The sequence below is a fragment of the Engystomops pustulosus genome, chromosome 3, assembly GCF_040894005.1.
Source record: "Engystomops pustulosus chromosome 3, aEngPut4.maternal, whole genome shotgun sequence".
NCBI lineage: Eukaryota > Metazoa > Chordata > Amphibia > Anura > Leptodactylidae > Engystomops > Engystomops pustulosus.
In genome coordinates, this window is record NC_092413.1 from 186,427,599 (window position 1) to 186,446,508 (window position 18,910).

Below are 18,910 nucleotides of genomic sequence, written 5' to 3' on the forward strand. Positions count from 1 at the left end.
AGTTTTCAATGTGTCAAGTGTTATTCTAATTCATAATCCTGAGGAGCTGTAGCCCTCCAATGCTCCTGATCCCTATAGCTCCAGTAAGTCTATTCCCTCAGATCTTACAATGACAGTATATGCTGTGGATATCCCATCTATAGGAAAAGTTAGACAGGATCTCTCTTACAAACAACAAAGTTATTTTCCTTTAACACATTACTAGAATCATTAAGAGTCAGTCGCTGACTATGGAATATGTCAAATAAAAGATTATGTCAAATCCTTTCTTCTACAGTCAGTTCCGTGCTCTATAACACGATTACAGAGGCTGCTTATGGCAATTATGTGTAGAGTAAAAAGCTGTTTCCATTTATAGCTACAAGACTGTAAATAACATATAATAATTAATCTAAATTCACAGGTATACGACGTATGGATCTACTCATCCCATGTACCCAAAAGGACAGAAAGGTGTGTCCTTCCAGCTACTGGGCTGTTATTTATCAAACTAGCTTTCTTTTAGCTAGAAGCAGTAATTATATCTATATAGCAATAACAGAATATTTTGAAAGCTTACATCAGGGACTTGGTGCTGTGTAACATAAATGACACTACTATATGCCCGTAATAGTGTGACTATCACATACAATACAATAGATGACAATGCATTCGAAAATTAGCAGCACCAAGTGCACGAAAGATTGACTATGACTATGAAACATATCTGCCACTATACAGATCGGATGTCAGGTGGATATTTACTGAAGTTAGATTTATATGCATGTGATGTCCTTGTAAAAACACTGAGCCTTATCACAGGATTACGGCTGGAAAGCCTCGAGGTTAAATGCACCTGTCAGGTAATTTCTTCCGCCTCATCTGATATAATATAACAGAAGGAGAGAAGCTGAGCTTTGGGATAAATGAGATTTATAGGATCCAGAGAATGAATCCTTACTGGACTCCTTAGAGAGATAAGAAGTCCTGATAACCCCGCCCACACACAGTGATTGACAGTCTTCTCTGTACATACACCATGATGTGGGCAGTGGTAACCGGGACCCTCACCGTCTCTACCAGGAGTCCAGTGACTGAAGAGTTTTACCTCGAAAACGTCTGATAAATCTCCCCACTAATAACTATTTGACACCCTTCTTTTAGCACAAAATGGTTTCCCTTAGATCCCCAAGAAATAAGAGTTATAAACTTGTATGGTATCTAGGGATCTATAGAGTCAAGGGGCGAGGCCTAATGTCATGTGACCAGGGTGACATCACAGGTCCTTTAGCCTCTTAACATTAGCAAACTGTAACCCATGCACATATCTAACCACATTAAAAATAACAGCAGCCTGGATGGACTTCTACTCCTCACTATGCAATATATGCTTGGTGTACAGTTTGGTAATGTCAGAAGGCTAAAGGAGCTGCAATGATGTCACCCTGGCCACATGACATTACTGCTGCATGCAGAGAAAGGAGCTGCTGGCTTCAGCCCAATGAGGTCACGTCCACCTCGACTCGCTATCGATATCCCTGGATACGAGGTAAAATTATAGAGTTGAATATATGGGAATCCGAGGGGAATCATTTTTAGCTAAAAGAACAGTGTCAGTAGTTACTAAGGCTCTATGGGAACTTGTGGTGACAGGTTCCCTATAAGCTTCAGAAAAGTAGTAGGATTTTTTTTCTGGCAGGTCCACAATGTGAAACTAACAAATTTAACAATGGGGACAAACATTTGTACAACACACACACATTCAAATCCTACATTAAAAAAAAAAAACACACACACAGGAGAAACCACGGCACGGTAGATGTTCACATTATATGACATGCAATATCTGTTTTCAGGTCTCTTCACCAATAAAAGGGTTTAAGGCTTATTGTACCTTCTCTGCTTTCTTGTCCGAGATGTCCTGCTTCTCCAGTACAGCGATGCTTTCCTTCAGGTTCTTTACTATGTCTGCAGGAGACTTGTGGGACTTCCCAAAGGGAAATGGCATGTTTGCTGGGATAACACTGCTTCACAGTCCCGTACCTCCTGCAGGTAAAAGCACAAGGATACACATCAGTCCCCACTCCAGACACCTTGTGATCCTGCTTTGTACATTTCATATATCTAGAGCAGACTTGTGTGATGTCACTACTGAATGAGGCTGAGCTGTAATACCCAGCACCAATACTATATCAGCGTATATACTCGAGTATAAGCTGACCTGAGTATAAGCCCAGGCACATAATTTTAACACAAAAAATTGGGAAAACCTATTGACTCAAGTATAAGCTGAGGGTGGGAAATGCATTGGTCACAACCTCTTCCCAGTATATAGAAGCCAGTGCCTGCCTCCCAGTATTAAGCAGCCAGTACCTGCCCCCTTTTATATAGCCAGCAGCCCCCTATGCCCAGCCTAAAAACAAAAAAGACCCAATACCCTCCTTTCCCCCCAACACCCCCCCCCCCCCACAGGTACTCTTCTGTCTTCAGCTCAGTCTCGGTCTTCGGGTCACCGAGCTTTGCCGTATAGCATGATATGTCAGCTGTCTGATGACATCATCATGTCGGCAAGCGGCTGACGTCATGGTGTGTGCGACACATCACAAAGGGACCCGGAGCTGAAGAACAGAAGAGGATCTGCAGGGGGCATGGGAAAGGAGAGTACAGAGTCTTTTTTCATAGCCTCCAGTATAAGACGAGCCGAGGCTTATACTCAAGTATATACGGTATTTATCTTGCTTAACTCGCAAAGGAAAAAAAGAGGCAGCAGAACAAATCCTACAGTCCTAGTTGTGACAGGGTGTTGTGTCCCCATCAATCTGCCATTGACAATTTATCCATTGAATACGGAAAACATTTTAATTGCAGAAATCGAACTTAAAGGGGTTTGCCCATAAAAGAAAGTTTTAATCCCCCGGTGAGGTTTACACAATAAATATAATTTTTTAAGTGCATTACTTTCTCAATTTTAGTTTTATGGCAGTTTCAACTCCTATTGCTGTCTAGGCAGGCCACTAAGATACAGCAGTGCGGTCAGGGACTCTCTGAGCAGACACTTCATGATTCCTCGGTACCATGAGATGCTATGTGCTGACAATGTGGTAGATTTTTAGGCTTCAGGTTTATCTACACTTTCATTTAGTTTCTGAACATTCTACCAGTATCTGACACAGGGAATAAGAGAGATGAGACAGATCAGAGTAATGAGAAAGATATAAGACACAATGACACACTTAGCTCTGCTACATCACCTATAAATACAGGAATGCAAAAAAGGGGGAGCCAGTAGGGTGCGCTTGTAACCAGAATAAAGGAGATGGAATCTTCAAATGTAATGGGATTCATAATATTTATTATTAGACATAAAAATCATAAAAATCCAGTGGTGCCATATATAGACTGTATATACATATACAGCCGGGTGCCACGTCTTCTGAGAATCATGTGAAAGTGTCCCAGCATGTGCACAAGTCCTCACATAATAAGTCATTTGTTAGAGTGACAGTTCTTCTATAAATGACTCCTTATTTGTTTAGGTTACACCTTCGGTAAGAAAAACACTAATTTCCAGCTACACTTACAATTACCTGCCCTAAATGTTGTCCTACTTGTCGGATGATGAGCTCTGATCCTCCATTCAGTATTTATCCCTCTCCACACCTCGCTCTATATTTATGGGTAACTAGAAACCTTCTGATTTACAAAAAGCTACAACAAAGTCACCCACTTCTACTTGGAAACATGGATTGTCATATAGGGAAGAAAAAAAGGTGTTATAATCCGCCATGTGACGCCCATCTGGGGGTGTTATCTGCCCCTTGAAGGTAGGGGGGGGAGGTGAGATACAGGCAGAGGTCACACTAACATTTTTTTTTCTGAAAAGTAATACAGAAGTTCCCCTACTTAAGGACACCCGACTTACAGAAGCCCCCTAGCTACAGATGGACCACTCTCCCCACTGTGACCTCTGGTGAAGCTCTCTGGATGTTACTATAGTCCCAGGCTGCAATGATCAGCTGTAAAGTGTCTGTAATGAAGCTTTATTGATAATCCTTGGTCCCATTACAGCAAAAAAACTTTGAAACTCCAAATGTCACTGGGACACAAAAAATTTTTTGTCTGGAGCTACAATTATAAAATATACAGTTCCGACTTACATACAAATTCAACTTACAAACCCAATCAACCTATACTGTCTGTAAGATGGGGGCTGTCATTTTTGAGGAGTATTTTTAACCGGGGAGGAGTATGAGATTTTCAGTAATGAAAATAAGTAACTCATAGGCATATATAGTGTTAATAGATGAGTTGAGTTCTTAAATAGCAAATTGAGACAATTATAGTAATTTTTCATCATGCTTTATATTAATTTATATTTATTTTATTGAAATTTCAATCTGTAGACCAAACTGTGGCTGATGCCCTAGACCAGTGGTGGGGAACCTATGGCACGGGTGCCAGAGGTGGCACTCTGAGCCCTTTCTGTGGGCACCCAGCACAGAATTTACCAGACAGGACTCAAGGCTTCTTCCTGCAGTCCAAGACAGTCCAGGACGTGCCACGCTCAGTGCTATTTTAAAGTGACACCTACTTGGCTGCCAGGACTACAGGAGGAGCCAGAAGGTGTGGACAGAGATGGATTATCAGTGGACATCCTGCTTCCTCTCCAGGGGACCCTGAAGGGAAGCTACAATCCAAATGTCTTCTGAATTCTATTGTATTGTTGTCCTCATGACGCCAATACGATTGAAACTTGTGATACAGCAGAGATCAGTAGGTAACTGCTCAAACTGTCATGTTGGCACTTTGCAACATAAAAGTGAGTTTTGGTTGTAGTTTGGGCACTCTGTATCTAAAAGGTTAGCCATCACTGCCCTAGACCATCCAGATAAGACAATAGCTGACACCGGCCCTACACCAGACTATGGATGACATACCAGACACCCCCAGAATATAGAATGAGAATGATTTTGTGGGGTCTGACTGCCGACTATGATAATGGACATTCGCAGTTCACAAGAAGGGAGGGTACAATTCACACCAATAAACTGAAGCATAATGTCAAGCATGTGTCCTGCTCCAATCCATTGCATATGAGTGCTAGAAGTTGCTTGGCACATTGGGTCGGCCATCTCCAACACATTAATAGGATATACCTGAGTGTTTAGCAATTTCCAACACTCCAATACCACTGAATGGAGCAGAATGATTAACCCGTGGTATCTCTTCTGTATCTCTGGTTTAGTAGTTCTAGGTGCTATACAACAGAAAATAGGGGATTCTTAAGTGACACCCCCACCTGCAACCACTAAACTTGGCTTATCCCATGTGAAAAGGAAGTGAGAAGAGTCATATTTGCCCGACCTTGGGGGAGATTTTCAGAAGGGATTTCATATAAAAGGGGGAATTTAGAAAGGACATTTCATGCCCTACCTGCGTGGGATAGTAGTTTAGTGGGGCAAATCTGGTGACAGGTTCCATTTAAATTACTGTGAACAGGACCCCCGTTCACATGACTGGTAGTGGTCCCAGCAGTAGGACCCCCACCTACCAGATAGGTGATAACAATCAAGGTTTGCACAATTCCTTTACCCCTCACCTATGTCACATAATCCTGCTGTAACAAAATTACTGGCACACTCCCTTTAACTGAGAGAATATGCTTAGAGGAAATGCAGATCTCTTTAGAGTTCTACAAGATTTACATCAGCTCTGAGGATTAATATGGTGGATGACTCCGGTCTCTTTATAAAGCCGATCCATGTGCACATTCTAAATATATGACACGGGTGGTGTGAATGCGGCCAGACAGCAATGTTTCCCTGCTATGCATGAGGATGGTATTCAGGGCTTATAGGCCACTTGGCATGGGGAGCCTAGGATCTGCATTTAACCAGGGGACATGGACAGCACAAAGTATCTACCACTGGATGATAAATCGGTCTAGTTTAACTTCGCATCTACTATTTTCAGGCTTATTTTATACAAGAAAGATGAACCAAGCCCTTGCCTCATTGGCATAACATTTGGTGCGACTTAAGGCACATTCCTCTTCTGCAAGAGCACACCATACATATCCTAAAAGTGCCAAAAACTATATGAAATGCTTAATAAATGTGGAGCTAATTTATTCATAACATATTCCATCCAGCCAAAATGGTAATAAGTCTAGTTTTCAGGTATGAGAGTATTCAATAACACTTGAGAGATCTGTACAAAATATTGGTGGGGGAGCTGGCATAGGACATATGACTGATCAGGAATCAATGCACATAAAATCAATCAGGAAGCAGGCAGCGCCATTCTCTGTGTAGTGGCCATGATGAGTAAGTGCAGCTAACAAATCCTTTATTGATTACATTTAAAATGTAAATGAATAGTGCAAAAGATAACGCAAACTGTGTACAAAAAACTGTGTCCCATATTCACACTGACAGCTGATAAAGTGTCTAAAGACTTAATTCTTTAAAGGAAACCTACCATTTAGAATGGCCGGGGTAAGCTGTAAGTACCGAGCACCAGCTCAGGGTGAGCTGGTGCCGGTACTTACTTCCGTTATTGTTATAAACCGCGGTATCGCGGTTTAACACTTTTTAAACTCTAGACCAGAACAGGCTTCGGCGCTGCGTGCGCACCATCGTGCGCGCGCCTACATAGGAAATAGCGGAGATGTTGCGCACGCAGCGCCGAAGCCTGTTCTGGTCTAGAGTTTAAAAAGTGTTAAAACCGCGATACAGCGGTTTATAACACTAACGAAAGTAAGTACCGGCACCAGCTCACCCTGAGCTGGTGCTCGGTACTTACAGCTTACCCCTGCCATTCTAAGTGGTAGGTTTCCTTTAAAGTCCCTAGATGGTCTAATCCTCTCCGAGAGCTGAATATTCAAGGGAAGTATTCTCTAGGTATGGAAAGAGTTAATCATTAGCCTCTTTATCATTATCAGACTTTTTTTAACCAAGTAATTACCCGGCCTAAAAATTCCTTAACCACCAAATACTTTAATGCTTTTTTTAGAATATTTACAGATCTGAACTTATTCTATCTTGGTGGATTACCAGAAAACAGGGTTTTGTGCCATGAAGGGCTATTTAATCATTTTCTTTTTTACAGTGATTTTTTTTTCTCAGTTTCATTTGTGGTTTATGTTGCACAAAGTGAAAACCAAATTCTACAACAAGTACTTTTTAAGGGAAAAAAGACATATCACCTGCTAAATTAAAAAGGGTTCTCTATGCTTTCTGGGTAAGACCTGTCATTGCCCTACATGAGGGCATGGGAGGAAGAATTGGGTGAGAAATTTACAAAAGAACAATGGGAGAAATCCCTCCTCCTAGCACAAACTGTTGGTGTCTGGTAAAATTCAGGAGACCAGTATTAACATTCTCACCAGGTGGTATAGGATTCCTGTTTGGTTGCACAGCATGTTTCCCTCTGTTTCACCTATCTGCTGGCGGTGCCGGTCATCCAGGGGTTCTATGCTACATGTTTGGAGGGACTGTGGGGTGGTCGCATCTATCTGGAATGCTATTTGAGATCTTTATAAGCGGATCTGTGGAACCACAGGGGACTTATCCCTGGCCATTGCCCTACTATCCATGCTACCAGGACATATCAAAGATATCAAAAGAGGATTGCTTCAACTCTTCCTATTGGCAATAAGATTGGCGATGGAAATCCACTTCTCTGCCCAAAAAGTTAATGTGGGTTGAAGAAGTCAATTGAATTAGACGTATGGAGGAGCTTAGGGTAGATTTGGTACAAGTAGGTAACATTTAGACAATCTCCTGCCTTCTCTACCTGGCTCCATGGGACTCAATAACTTATGCCTATTTATCAAAGATGTAACGCTTAGCCCATATTCATAAGCCATTGTGGGATGCACTCACCCCCCCCCCCTTTTTTCTTTTCTCCATCTCTTTCTTCCCAGCTCCTCTTTCCCAAATCATTTGCGTTGTAAGGTTTATGTTTAGTGTTGTCTTTTCAGAGCCGGATGCCTACTCGAATATGCTTACTTTTCGTGTATAATTAATTATGGGGCTGCGACCAGAACACATGCCCGTTTTGTGGGCCTCCTGCTCTTTCATTGTTTGTTATGGGTTTCCCGTTGCGTAATATTTTTTCCTTTTTTTTTGTCTTTATTTGGTTGTTGTTTTATAGGCCTTTAATCTATTTCTGTGTATGTTTTGTGGTTACATAATAAGTCGCCATTAGGACATAAAAAGCCCCTAAGGAACATTTCTACTTGCTTTTTGAAGAAAAAAAAAGGTTATACACTGTTACTTGGGCATCTAGAAGGGGGGGAACTTCAGGGGGGCCTCCTTCCCAAGGAGGAGGCAGCAGTGACCAGCAGAACAATACTAGGCCTGATAATACCCAGCTGCTCTCCACACCCGCAGGCACCCCTTTATCACTATGTAGTGTCAATTGGCCAAGGACATCTGCACACCCCTCCAACGACTGATATAAAAGTGGTTATGATGGAGAGGGCGAACATACAGTAATGTACAGTAAGCCTATATCTGCGGGAAGCCAGCATGACATGGGATGTCCCTGAAAGTCCCCAAGGTCACATGACCCACCGCTCCCACAGTGGTAAGTAGTGTATGACTATGTTACTTCCCCTGAAAACCTTGTACTATATTTACTATAACTTCCCCAAATTGAGCAATTACTGCTGCAGTTATAGACAAAGAAATGCCAAAATTTTTTTTTTTTTTTTTTTTTTTTTTTTTTTTTAGAATAGGTTCTAAGGTCAAGCAAAGTTAAAGACTAAATGCCTAACCTTCCTTTTAGTAATTCCTTTAAGGATATACTAGCAGTAAACTTAAAGACCTAAACTGATAACAAAAGAAAACAGAGCCATTAAAAAGGCACCATTGTATACAGAATAACTTATCCCAAGTCAAACAACTTCTAACAAAGGCTCAAATGCTATAAAAGTATCACAAACTGGTTTATTTTTAGGACTGCCCGTTCTTACTCATTGACTAAATTCCAAGTGGCCATTGAAGGTCGTCATCTTGGACAATTCAAGGACTGATCAGGACTGACGGGATGCAGATCTATGGCATATTCCCATCTTGTCTTGTGTGTATGCTGAGCATATTCATAGACATACACTGGCAGGTGGGGGCATCCTTTTTGCCTCTGTCATCACAGTATACCTTCAGATCCTGCAAAAAATGGAGGATGGAGAGACGCAGGAAGCTATATCTTTCCATCCTGTATTGCATACATGCAGGGAGGTCCCCAGTGATATCACTGTCTATATAAGGACAGTGACATTACTTGGGTAAACACCTTGAACATCGACAGAAGACAATGATTTGCTTTCGGTGGGGCAGGATAGGAACAACTCATTACTTTATGAACATTGGGATATGTGTTAACCATCTGTTGTACGTTCGACAGCAATCGCTGTGTTCTGTTAAATTACAGCAAGCAGAGGGAGGGGGAGAAAGCCAGAGCCCTTCCACTTCATTTACACAAAGAGTAAAGTTCATTTTTGAGCAACCTACAGAAGCAGAGCTCCATAATTACTTATAGCTCTATTTACCCGTATTCCCTTGAAGACAAGATTCTTAAATATACTCAGAAAATCAAAATAACACATTCTGCAATTCAGTGTTATTAACAAAAATGCAGCATTTCACAGATATGAGTCCAACCTGTCTCTATCAGTCCTGGTGTATATAATTTGAAGAGCTTCTTCTGTCTGCACGCTGCAGTGTTCTCTGCCTCCTGCCCCTCCCCCCTGCATTACAAGACCAACTCACACACTGACACTCACAGACACTTCCTGCCTGCAAGCAGCTGGATGAGAAGACTTACTATACAAAACTACAGATAAGATAACATCTTAATAGCAGGGGAAGTAGTTACAGCAGAGCTGACTGTGTGTTATTGCTCAGGTGTAGCAGTGCAGATTGTGTCATTGTGTGTTATATTCATTCTCATGGATCTCATCACCTTTCATCTCTCATCTGTCTCATCTGTCTTTTTCTATGTATCAGATACTAGTGAATGTTCAGAAGATAAATGAAAGTGTAGATAAGCCTGTATCCCGACAATCGAAGCACATTGTCATCGCACAGCATCTCACAGAACTAGAGAGCCCCTGCCCTTACTCTGGATTCTTACACTGACCCTCACTGAGTGATAGGAACTAAAACAGCAATAAAACTTAGTAAAATAATAGTAAGTAAGGGGTTAAAAATGATCTTTATTGTGTAAACATTACTAGGGGATTGAAATGTGAGAGCTTTCTTTCATGAGAAAACCCATTTAAGGGTAAATACATGTATAAACCAGTGGAAGATTTCCTTCCTTACTATACATGAAAAAGGACACAGCAATGAGAATGTATTTTTGGTTACCTGTAGTTATACTTTTTATATCCCAATAGTTGGGTCAGCAGCCAGCCCTGCAAAACTCTAATGGATAATAGCAGCCAACCTGCAATAAAACAAAACAAATAAACAAAAATCATTTTTAATTTTTCAATTGCTTTTTGCAACCATATGTGCAAAATCAAGCATGATACACGGGGCCTCCTCGGGCTGAATCCAGCAGCTCCTCTCTATCCTATCTCTGTATGCAGCAGTAATGTCATGTGATCAGCGTGATATCATCGCAGGTCCTTTTTAGCATTAGAAAACTGTACACCAAGCATATATCTCATGAAATCACAGCATACTGTATCACATGTAATCACAGCAGCCTGCATGGAGAGGAGTAGAAGTCCATGGAGGCGGCTGTGATTGTTTTATGTGGTGAGATATGTACATAGGATACACTTTGCTAATGTTAAGTAGCTTAAGGATCTGTGATGATGTCACCCTGGTCACATGACATTAGGCCATGCCCCTCGACTCGCTCCATAGATGCATAGATACCAGGCAAGATTATAACTCTGATTTTATGGGAATCTGCGTAGAACCATTTTTAGCTAAAAGATAGTTACTAGGGCTCTATAGGAACTTGCCAATACCTGTATTTGTGAAAAACATGGTGACAGGTTCCCTTTAAAGGAAACCTTCCATTTGATTTGATGCATTATGAAGCAAACATACCTTGAGAATACTGTAGCTACACTGATGTAGGATCATAAATTGGTTAATTCCTGAGCTGAGTGGTTTTGCTGAAAAAACTATTATAACATTCAGGACCTTGGAAAAGCTGGGTCAGGCTTGCTGCCTACATAAACACATTACACACGGGCGCTGGTAATTACAAATGGAGATTAGTCAAGTCATGACTAATCAACCTGAGCTGGATCACTCATACACACCAGCTGAGGGATGGTGCAGCAATTGATTATTCTGCCTTCAGGCACAACCCAGGGATTACAACATCCTCTCCTACAGTGAATAACTCAGGTGCTAGGAGAAGCCATGAAGGAGCCATAGAAACGACAGAGCTTCATTATCATAATGTTATATCTGTTTTATCAGCAAAACCATTCAGCTCAGGGATTAACCAAGATATGATCCAGCATCAGTGTAGCTACAGTATTCTCAAAGTATGTTTGCTTCATAATTGCATTAAATCAAATGGTAGATTTCATTTAAGGTACAGGTCAGGCATATCCATTTTATTCTCCCGAAGGGTGGGGTTCCCAGAGGTCAGACACCTAGCAATAGGGTGAAATGATTGCCGGGTTGCTCCTGTAAGAATAACAAAAACAGGTCTGCCCCAAAAATTAGGGTACCGTATGTCACACGCACCAAAGCAGTATGGGCACCCCGGGGTAGGTTTTACCCATCCATATAACCGGATCCTGACACTTTATGAAGAAATGGAATAAAAGGTGAGAAATTGTAATAGTGAGTGCCACGTTTTTTCTTCTTATCAATGTTGGAGATGCTGCAAGGATGAGGACTGTGGTGGTGCGTTATTCCTCATGTGCAGACACATAACCTCTTATCCTGTAAAGTCATCAGAGAGAATATTTACTCTATAAGCATTCCATAGGCTCAAGTTCTAATGTCCATTATCTGTCTTTGTCTGGTTAAACGTTGGGCCATTGTTTTGCAATAATATGCATTACACTTACTTATCAAGATTTACACACTAAGCAACAGCTTCAAAGGTTATTGGTTAACCTGATCAGTGGTAGTCCACCTGCTGAAACCCCCACCATTCACGAGAACTGGGCTCCCATTGCATCTGAATGAAGCAGTCAAGCATGGGTCCTCCTGCTCCATTCACTAGAATGGGAGCACCAGAAAACATTGTGCAGTGTTTTACTAGGTCTGGCAGTCCCATTCACCATCCAAGAACTGTACTTGGCAATTTTGGACATCTCCCATAGGACAGAATAAAGTGGCAGGACACATGACCTGCTGCTTCATTCAATGGAATGGGAGCTGCAGTGTTGGAACACCCCGTTCTTGTGATCGGTGGGGGTCCCAACTGTACACCCCATTAATGTAAGCTGACAGCAAAACAAAAAACTGACCAGCTCTACATACCAAGAAAACAAATGAATACAAGGCTTCTACACAAAGTGTACAAACAGCAGCATAAGAGATGACAAATTTGTCCTCCCCAATAATATGTTGACTGATGACTTTATTACGAGGAATGGATACTCAAGCTCACCAGGCTCCTCTTATGACAGGACTCCCTTAACCTCCATCCCTAGTAGCAATGCATTAGTATGAGCTCAGCTACTACTCATCCCATATTATACAGACATCACAGGATATTGCTTTACAATTGTATACAAGTCAGTGTGGTCATAAGCTTACACTAGGTCAGGAGAATCTTAAGGAACCAGGTGACCAATATGTCACCATCTCATCAGGAGGTCAGTGTAGAGAGGGGAGAATGGTTATGATGATGTACTAATGGATATGAACATTAGTAATGTGAAGCCTTGGGAGAGATTTTAAAGGGAGTCTAGCAGCAGGTGTGATGATACAAAGCTGCAGGCAGTCTTAGAGATCGGTGTATCATACATTTATGTATGGTTTAAGTAGAAGCAGGACTGTAGCTGCGCTTGGCGCACTGGGGACCTCTCACTGCTGTGCTCTTAGCTTTTTAGAGTAAGCCCTTCCCCTCTGCTCTGAGTAAAAGCTGCAACAGGCTTATGTTTGACTACTACAGCATAAGAAAGGCAATGTACAGTAGTTCAATCCATTAAGTTGAGAAAGAGCTGTGTGAGGACACTCCCCCTAAGAACTATGTCCAGCTATAATGCTGGTATATTAGTCAATTTTATCCTACTGTCCTGCTGCTACTTTCTAGCATAATAAAACATATTTCCAGGACTGATACCCAACACTGTCTGCAACTTTGTATAGTCAAAACTGCAGAGATTCCCCTTCGATCTATCATAAAATCCTGCCCTGATCTAGTTGGCAGCATCTACCTGTTAAAATCTACATAGATATATGAGAAGTCATTAATAGGGTTGTCAAAGACTAAAGTTACAATTCATCAACATGCTGCAGATTAAAAATTTGCATATAATGTACATTTCCAAGCACAATTTTACCAATTTAAGATTTTCAAACATAATGCAAATTTTCTCACCACATATCCAGACAGTACAAGGTAACACAAAAAGAAAATTGAAGGCCGCCTGGGAGCTGTGAAGGCAGAGGGACATGACAATGACTGCATTCTGACAATATCACTCAGTATATGTCACCTGTTCAGGAGACCGTGATAACTCACAGAATGTGATGTGTCATACAAGTGAAGAGGGAAATGCCAACAGTGCGATGGACAATGTTTTGAGAACACAAAAGGAATTGGACCACAAACAATATTAAACGCCTGGTGTATACGTGTCTCATGGGACACCCACGGATTATGAGAAGAAGGTCTCAAAGTGCCCTGTGCCAATGAGTGGTGTTCCACAAGTGTATCAACCACAGTTTACTTCTAAGAAAACAAATTCTCTCATATTTCTGTCAGTGAATGGAATGCTGATCACACCAAAAGGAGATGGGACATGTGTTTTTTTATATAAGGAGGGATCAGTCAGACCGCCATCAATCATACCAGTGAACAGGTAATATATTTGTGTGCCAACTTGCTGATCGGTTGGGAACCACCCCCACCCAGATCACTAGAACAAGGGTCAATTGTACCTCCAAATAAACAGAGCAGCTAGTCAGACATGAGCCTGCTGCTCTAAGCATCTCTATGGCACTAACGGAGATAGGTAAGATGAATACTCAGCAACTTTTATCAGTGTCATGGAAAGCCCATGTCTAACTGGCCGTTCTTTTCATTTTGGGTATAACAGACCACTTATTCTTGTTAGCCATGGAAGTCACCGATCAACAAACTATCGCCTATCCTAATGGAAGGGGACAACTTGTTGAGAATGGCCAACCCCTTTAAGGAAAGTTGACACAAATATAATATATTGCCTAGTCACTGGTATGATTGCTGGTGGTCTTTAAAGAACTCTCTTTTGCACGCATACATGCAGTCGTGTCATAAGGATCAGTTTTCTGCCTCTGCATATAAACAACAATTTTCCTATAGAGAAGACAAAAAGAACTATACTTTGTACGATCTAGCTGCTCCCCTAGACCACAGATATTGTTTACAAAAAGGAAAATGCATTATTCTACAAGCAACAAACAAATAATAAACTGCTGCTATATTACTTATATAACGACACCAATTATACACAAATGCGGAATAACAGAAGGTATAATAGCCTAATAAGGAGTAATAAAATAGGAAGAGCCCTGCATTGCATAACAAGGAGAAGCAGATATACTAAGGCTTGCATCATAAAGTTATTAAAGAAATACATTGTATAACAAAACGCTTTCTCAATATTGGAGGTGTAATAAAGATACTGCTTCTAGAACACTAGTTAAGTAGTGGTCATGGGGAGATATTACATTAGACCACTAAGATTTAAGAAAAAGCTTTAGCTTTTATTGTGAATTTTCATGCATTAAATACGGAAATGGATTTATAACACAGTGACAGAAAATATATAATTATACACCCAAACACACAACTAATGAGTAGAGAGGAGTGGCCTGGTGGCCAGGTTCGGCCATCTGCCCCGGACATATTGCCAGTGCAGTAAATTGATGCCCAGTGCAACTAGCCATAGCTAGTGTTGTCAATTTGTCGAATAGCCAGTTGCTAGGGATGTGAATTTTACCTATTGGCTGTTTGTACACCAATGCGGCAATATGTCCAGGTTAAGCGGCCGAACCAAGCCATGGGGTCCGCTCCTCTCTACTATGCAATACACTATCTCCAATGACAACTGTAGACTCAGACCATAATACTTTTTAATGGCAGTAGTAATACAAGTAGAAGTATTTGAGTTGAGGCTTCACAGTTGTTAGGAAGCTACAAAACCATCATCGGTACACTGTACGCCGCTTTTCTTGTAGTTACACAATATTTAAAAAGCAGCAGATTTCAGGTCACTAATCTAGTATAGAAGGATGGAATGAGAGAGCATCTTCAATGACAGTACTACTCATAAGCAACCTGTGGGATCACAGTTATGAAGCCAAACACCCCATCACTCCCACACTGCGCTGCTTTCCTATAGCTCTGAGACTTGTAGTCACACAATATCTAAAAAGCAGCAGGTCACTGATCTATGAGAGGAAGGAAACTTAAGAAAATCCTTTCATGACTTTCCCTCCACATATGTAATGATGACCACAGGTATCTGTTATCAAGTACAAGCATAACCCTTCATATTACATTCACTCTTTGTGTATGTGGGTGACAATCTGGCAGATTAAAGCATCTCTATTACAAACCCGTGCAGTGCGGGATTATGAGGACTTTGGCCCACATTTTTGTAAACTTCTATAAAGCAATGCTCTGCGCTATGTGGCGTTCCAATTGTTTCTAACTGCAAGTACCAGCATAATAATCAGCTGTAATTTACAGATTATATAGAAGCAGCGCCTTCATTCATTGGGCAATGCACAGATAATGGTTAAAGAAATGACCACTTACATTTAGAGAGTGAATTGTGCAACGATCACATCCACTGGAGGTCGTACAACCAGACACTTAGCTGAAGGTGTAAAGGGGCACACAGGAGAAGGCTCAGGTACCCTGGGGCCATGCAGGAGGAGAGGTGGGGTGACCCTAGTGCCCCCCATCATACAGCACAGGGAGGGGCACTAGACAATAACACACACAGGGGTCACATACTACACGCACAGCCGATACTTACACACACAGGGACACTCCCTCTGTCGGGCTCCCTGCCGTCAGTGTGGGCCTCTCCCCGGGGCTCTTTCTTCTCCGCTCCTTCCCAGGGCTTTTGTCCTCTCCAGTCACTTCCGGGGTGTCTAGAATCCTGTCACACGGCCGCAGTGCCGCTCCTTCCCTGTCACTCCCGGGTGTCTCTGGTAAAGGGTCACTCCGGGGGAAGGGGGAGTTCTCGCTTCTTCTTTCTCACGGGTCACTCCGGGCGGCTCCTCCCGTCTCTATGGTGCTCTCGGTCCCAGAGGAATCACTTCCGGCGCGCGAGGTGACGTCACTCACACGGCGACGTCCAAGGGAACTGGAGAGGGAGCGGAGATGGAACTCTATGGTAACTAGAGTGCTAGAGCGGTCGCTGGAGTGTTCCGCTAGCTTAGGGGCTCCTCCGAGTGGCGGCATGGGGAATTACAGCGGAGGGTGGTTTCCTGTACAATGTGACACATAAGAGGACGTGTAGTGCGGCACATGGGGAGGACAGGGGACAAGTGCCCGGCAGCCCACACTCCCAGCTTTCCCAGTTACTTTCTCCAGTTATTTGTTATAAATAAAAATAAAATAATAATTATTTACAACTCCTTAACCCCTTATCTCCGCACCCTTGTTCTATGTTAATACCCAGACCATTTTTTAGGGTTTTTTCCCGTCAATGTCTTCTACATACTATAACTTTTTTTTTATTCCTTTGTCATTATAGTTGTTTGGGGTCTTGTTTTTTCGGGACAAAAAATTAGTTTTTAAAGCACAATTTTGGGTTTCATATTCCCTACTGGTGAACTGTTAGTAACCCTTTCTATGCTGTATATTTAAAAAAGAACGCTAATCTGCCGTGGGGTTTTTTTCTGATAAACATTTTCTACCTTTATTGTCCAACCTAAATAACATATAAACATTTTTCCGTGGGTCAATACGCATTCAGGGATACCAAATTTATATATATACACGAGTATATATATATATATATATATATATTTTTTTTTTTTTTTTTTTTTTTAAAATAAAGAAATACTTTTGGAAGGTAAAAACCTTTTAATGTCGCCACCTTCCAAGCATTGTTTATCAATGTCACTGCACGAGGGCTCATTTTTGTGAGAAGTCCTGTAGTTTTTTTTTATCGTAATTAACATCTTTAGCATCATTAGCATCTTTTTTTTGCCCTACAGGATAAATACTATTATAGTTTTGTTACCTGTGTTTGTACTGGTGTAGATGGCCAAACTTTGTGTGATTTCACCCCCTTTTTTAAAGGGGTGGGTGAATTTTGTGCGTTAGTGTTTTTCTTGTAAATTTATTATAGATTTTTTTTATAAAGCTGTACAGTTTTTTAAAATGTTTTTATTACTTTTTCCCACAAGGAGACATGAGATTGTATTTCAGTGGACAGTTTTTTGAAAACACATCCATTTTTGACAGGTTTTACCAATTATCTCATTTAAAATTGGCAAAAACGGATGTGTTTTTAAAAAACGCATGCGTTTTTGGGCAGACTGCTTAAAAATGGACAAAAAATGAGTTCAAAACGCCATGTGTGGCAACACCCTAAGTGTCCTAGTTCAAAAGCCATTGCAAGGCAGAACACCCTAAAATCACCAATATAACACACGGATCAGCTTTTTACACAAGCCAGTGTTAACTACAGAGAAAATAATTATTCCCCCTTGTACAGTTTCACACAATAATTGACACACAATAATTGTCTAATAATAATAATTTCCTAATTGTAATAAATAACTAGACCTAAACTTCCTCAGATTTATCAGTGCCTGATGCTGTGTAGGCTAACACCACCTAATTGTAGGCTAAGATTTCAACAAAAAAATTTACATCTAAGCATTTTGTATGCAATGGCCCAAATGTAATAAAGTGTTTGCGCCAGTTTTCTGTCTGAACATTTTTTAAGATTTTATCAAGGGCTCCAACAACCCTTTCTCAGTTGTAAGGTAATCTCCAAATTAGTTGTTGTAAGGGAAAACAAAATGGCTGCCATCGATGACGGAGTATAACAGAAAGACACATAAAGGTCATTAGCTGCACTCAAATCCTACTTTATTCAAGACGCGCAGCCGTGTATATAGAAAACAGAAATCCTTTGCAAAGGGCGTAAAAAGGTGATAAAATACTGAAATACTATAGGTTAGCTTGAATATACTTTGAGCAACCAGAACCCCCCTTAAGTGCTTTTCCCAAATGAACTCTAGGTTTCGTTTCTTCCAAAAAGCCTATTCTCAAAGGAAAAAGGGTCTTCTCACTAAATGTACTGTGAAGGCCCCCACTAGGCAAAACATGACCTTCAGACACTGCAGTGAAGAAGGAAAACAGCAGCAAGGACAAAAACTATCTCTAGACAGATTACACAAAATGGTGTCTTAATCATGAGATGGATGACAGTGAACAAAATGGCGTCTGGGTGAACAAGATGAGGTCTGAGAAGAAATATAATATCTCTCACATGTATTTAAGAAGTGTTTGCACCCTAAATGGGCGTTCCGGTGCCGATTTGGGCCGTGCACCACATTTATTACTGCGAATCGACAGAATCAAGCAAGGTGTTAAAGGTACATCAAAAAAAGTCGTGTTTGTTTTGATAGCACAAATTCTGGTACATGTTCATTAGTAAATCTTCCCCATTCTGATTTTAGTATTTTTACAGACAAATTATCTGTACAGAATTCTGTACGGTAGTTCCTAGTAATTGGCCTTATATTCAACATGT

General features: G+C 41.1%; 1 protein-coding gene across 1 annotated transcript in view; it reads right to left on the minus strand.

Moving 5' to 3' along the window:
• The window catches only part of LOC140122451 (calcium-binding protein 39), a 28,593-nt gene extending 12,042 nt beyond the window's left edge, over window positions 1–16,551 (minus strand). Inside the window, exons 1-3 of the mRNA XM_072143327.1 lie at window positions 16,169–16,551; window positions 10,356–10,434; window positions 1,874–2,025 (exon numbers count right to left, since the gene is read on the minus strand). Of these exons, the coding sequence (XP_071999428.1) occupies window positions 1,874–1,987 (114 nt within the window). The 5' untranslated portion in view covers window positions 1,988–2,025; window positions 10,356–10,434; window positions 16,169–16,551. The remainder of the gene's footprint in view (window positions 1–1,873; window positions 2,026–10,355; window positions 10,435–16,168) is intronic.
• Between the last annotated feature and the right edge of the window lie 2,359 nt (window positions 16,552–18,910).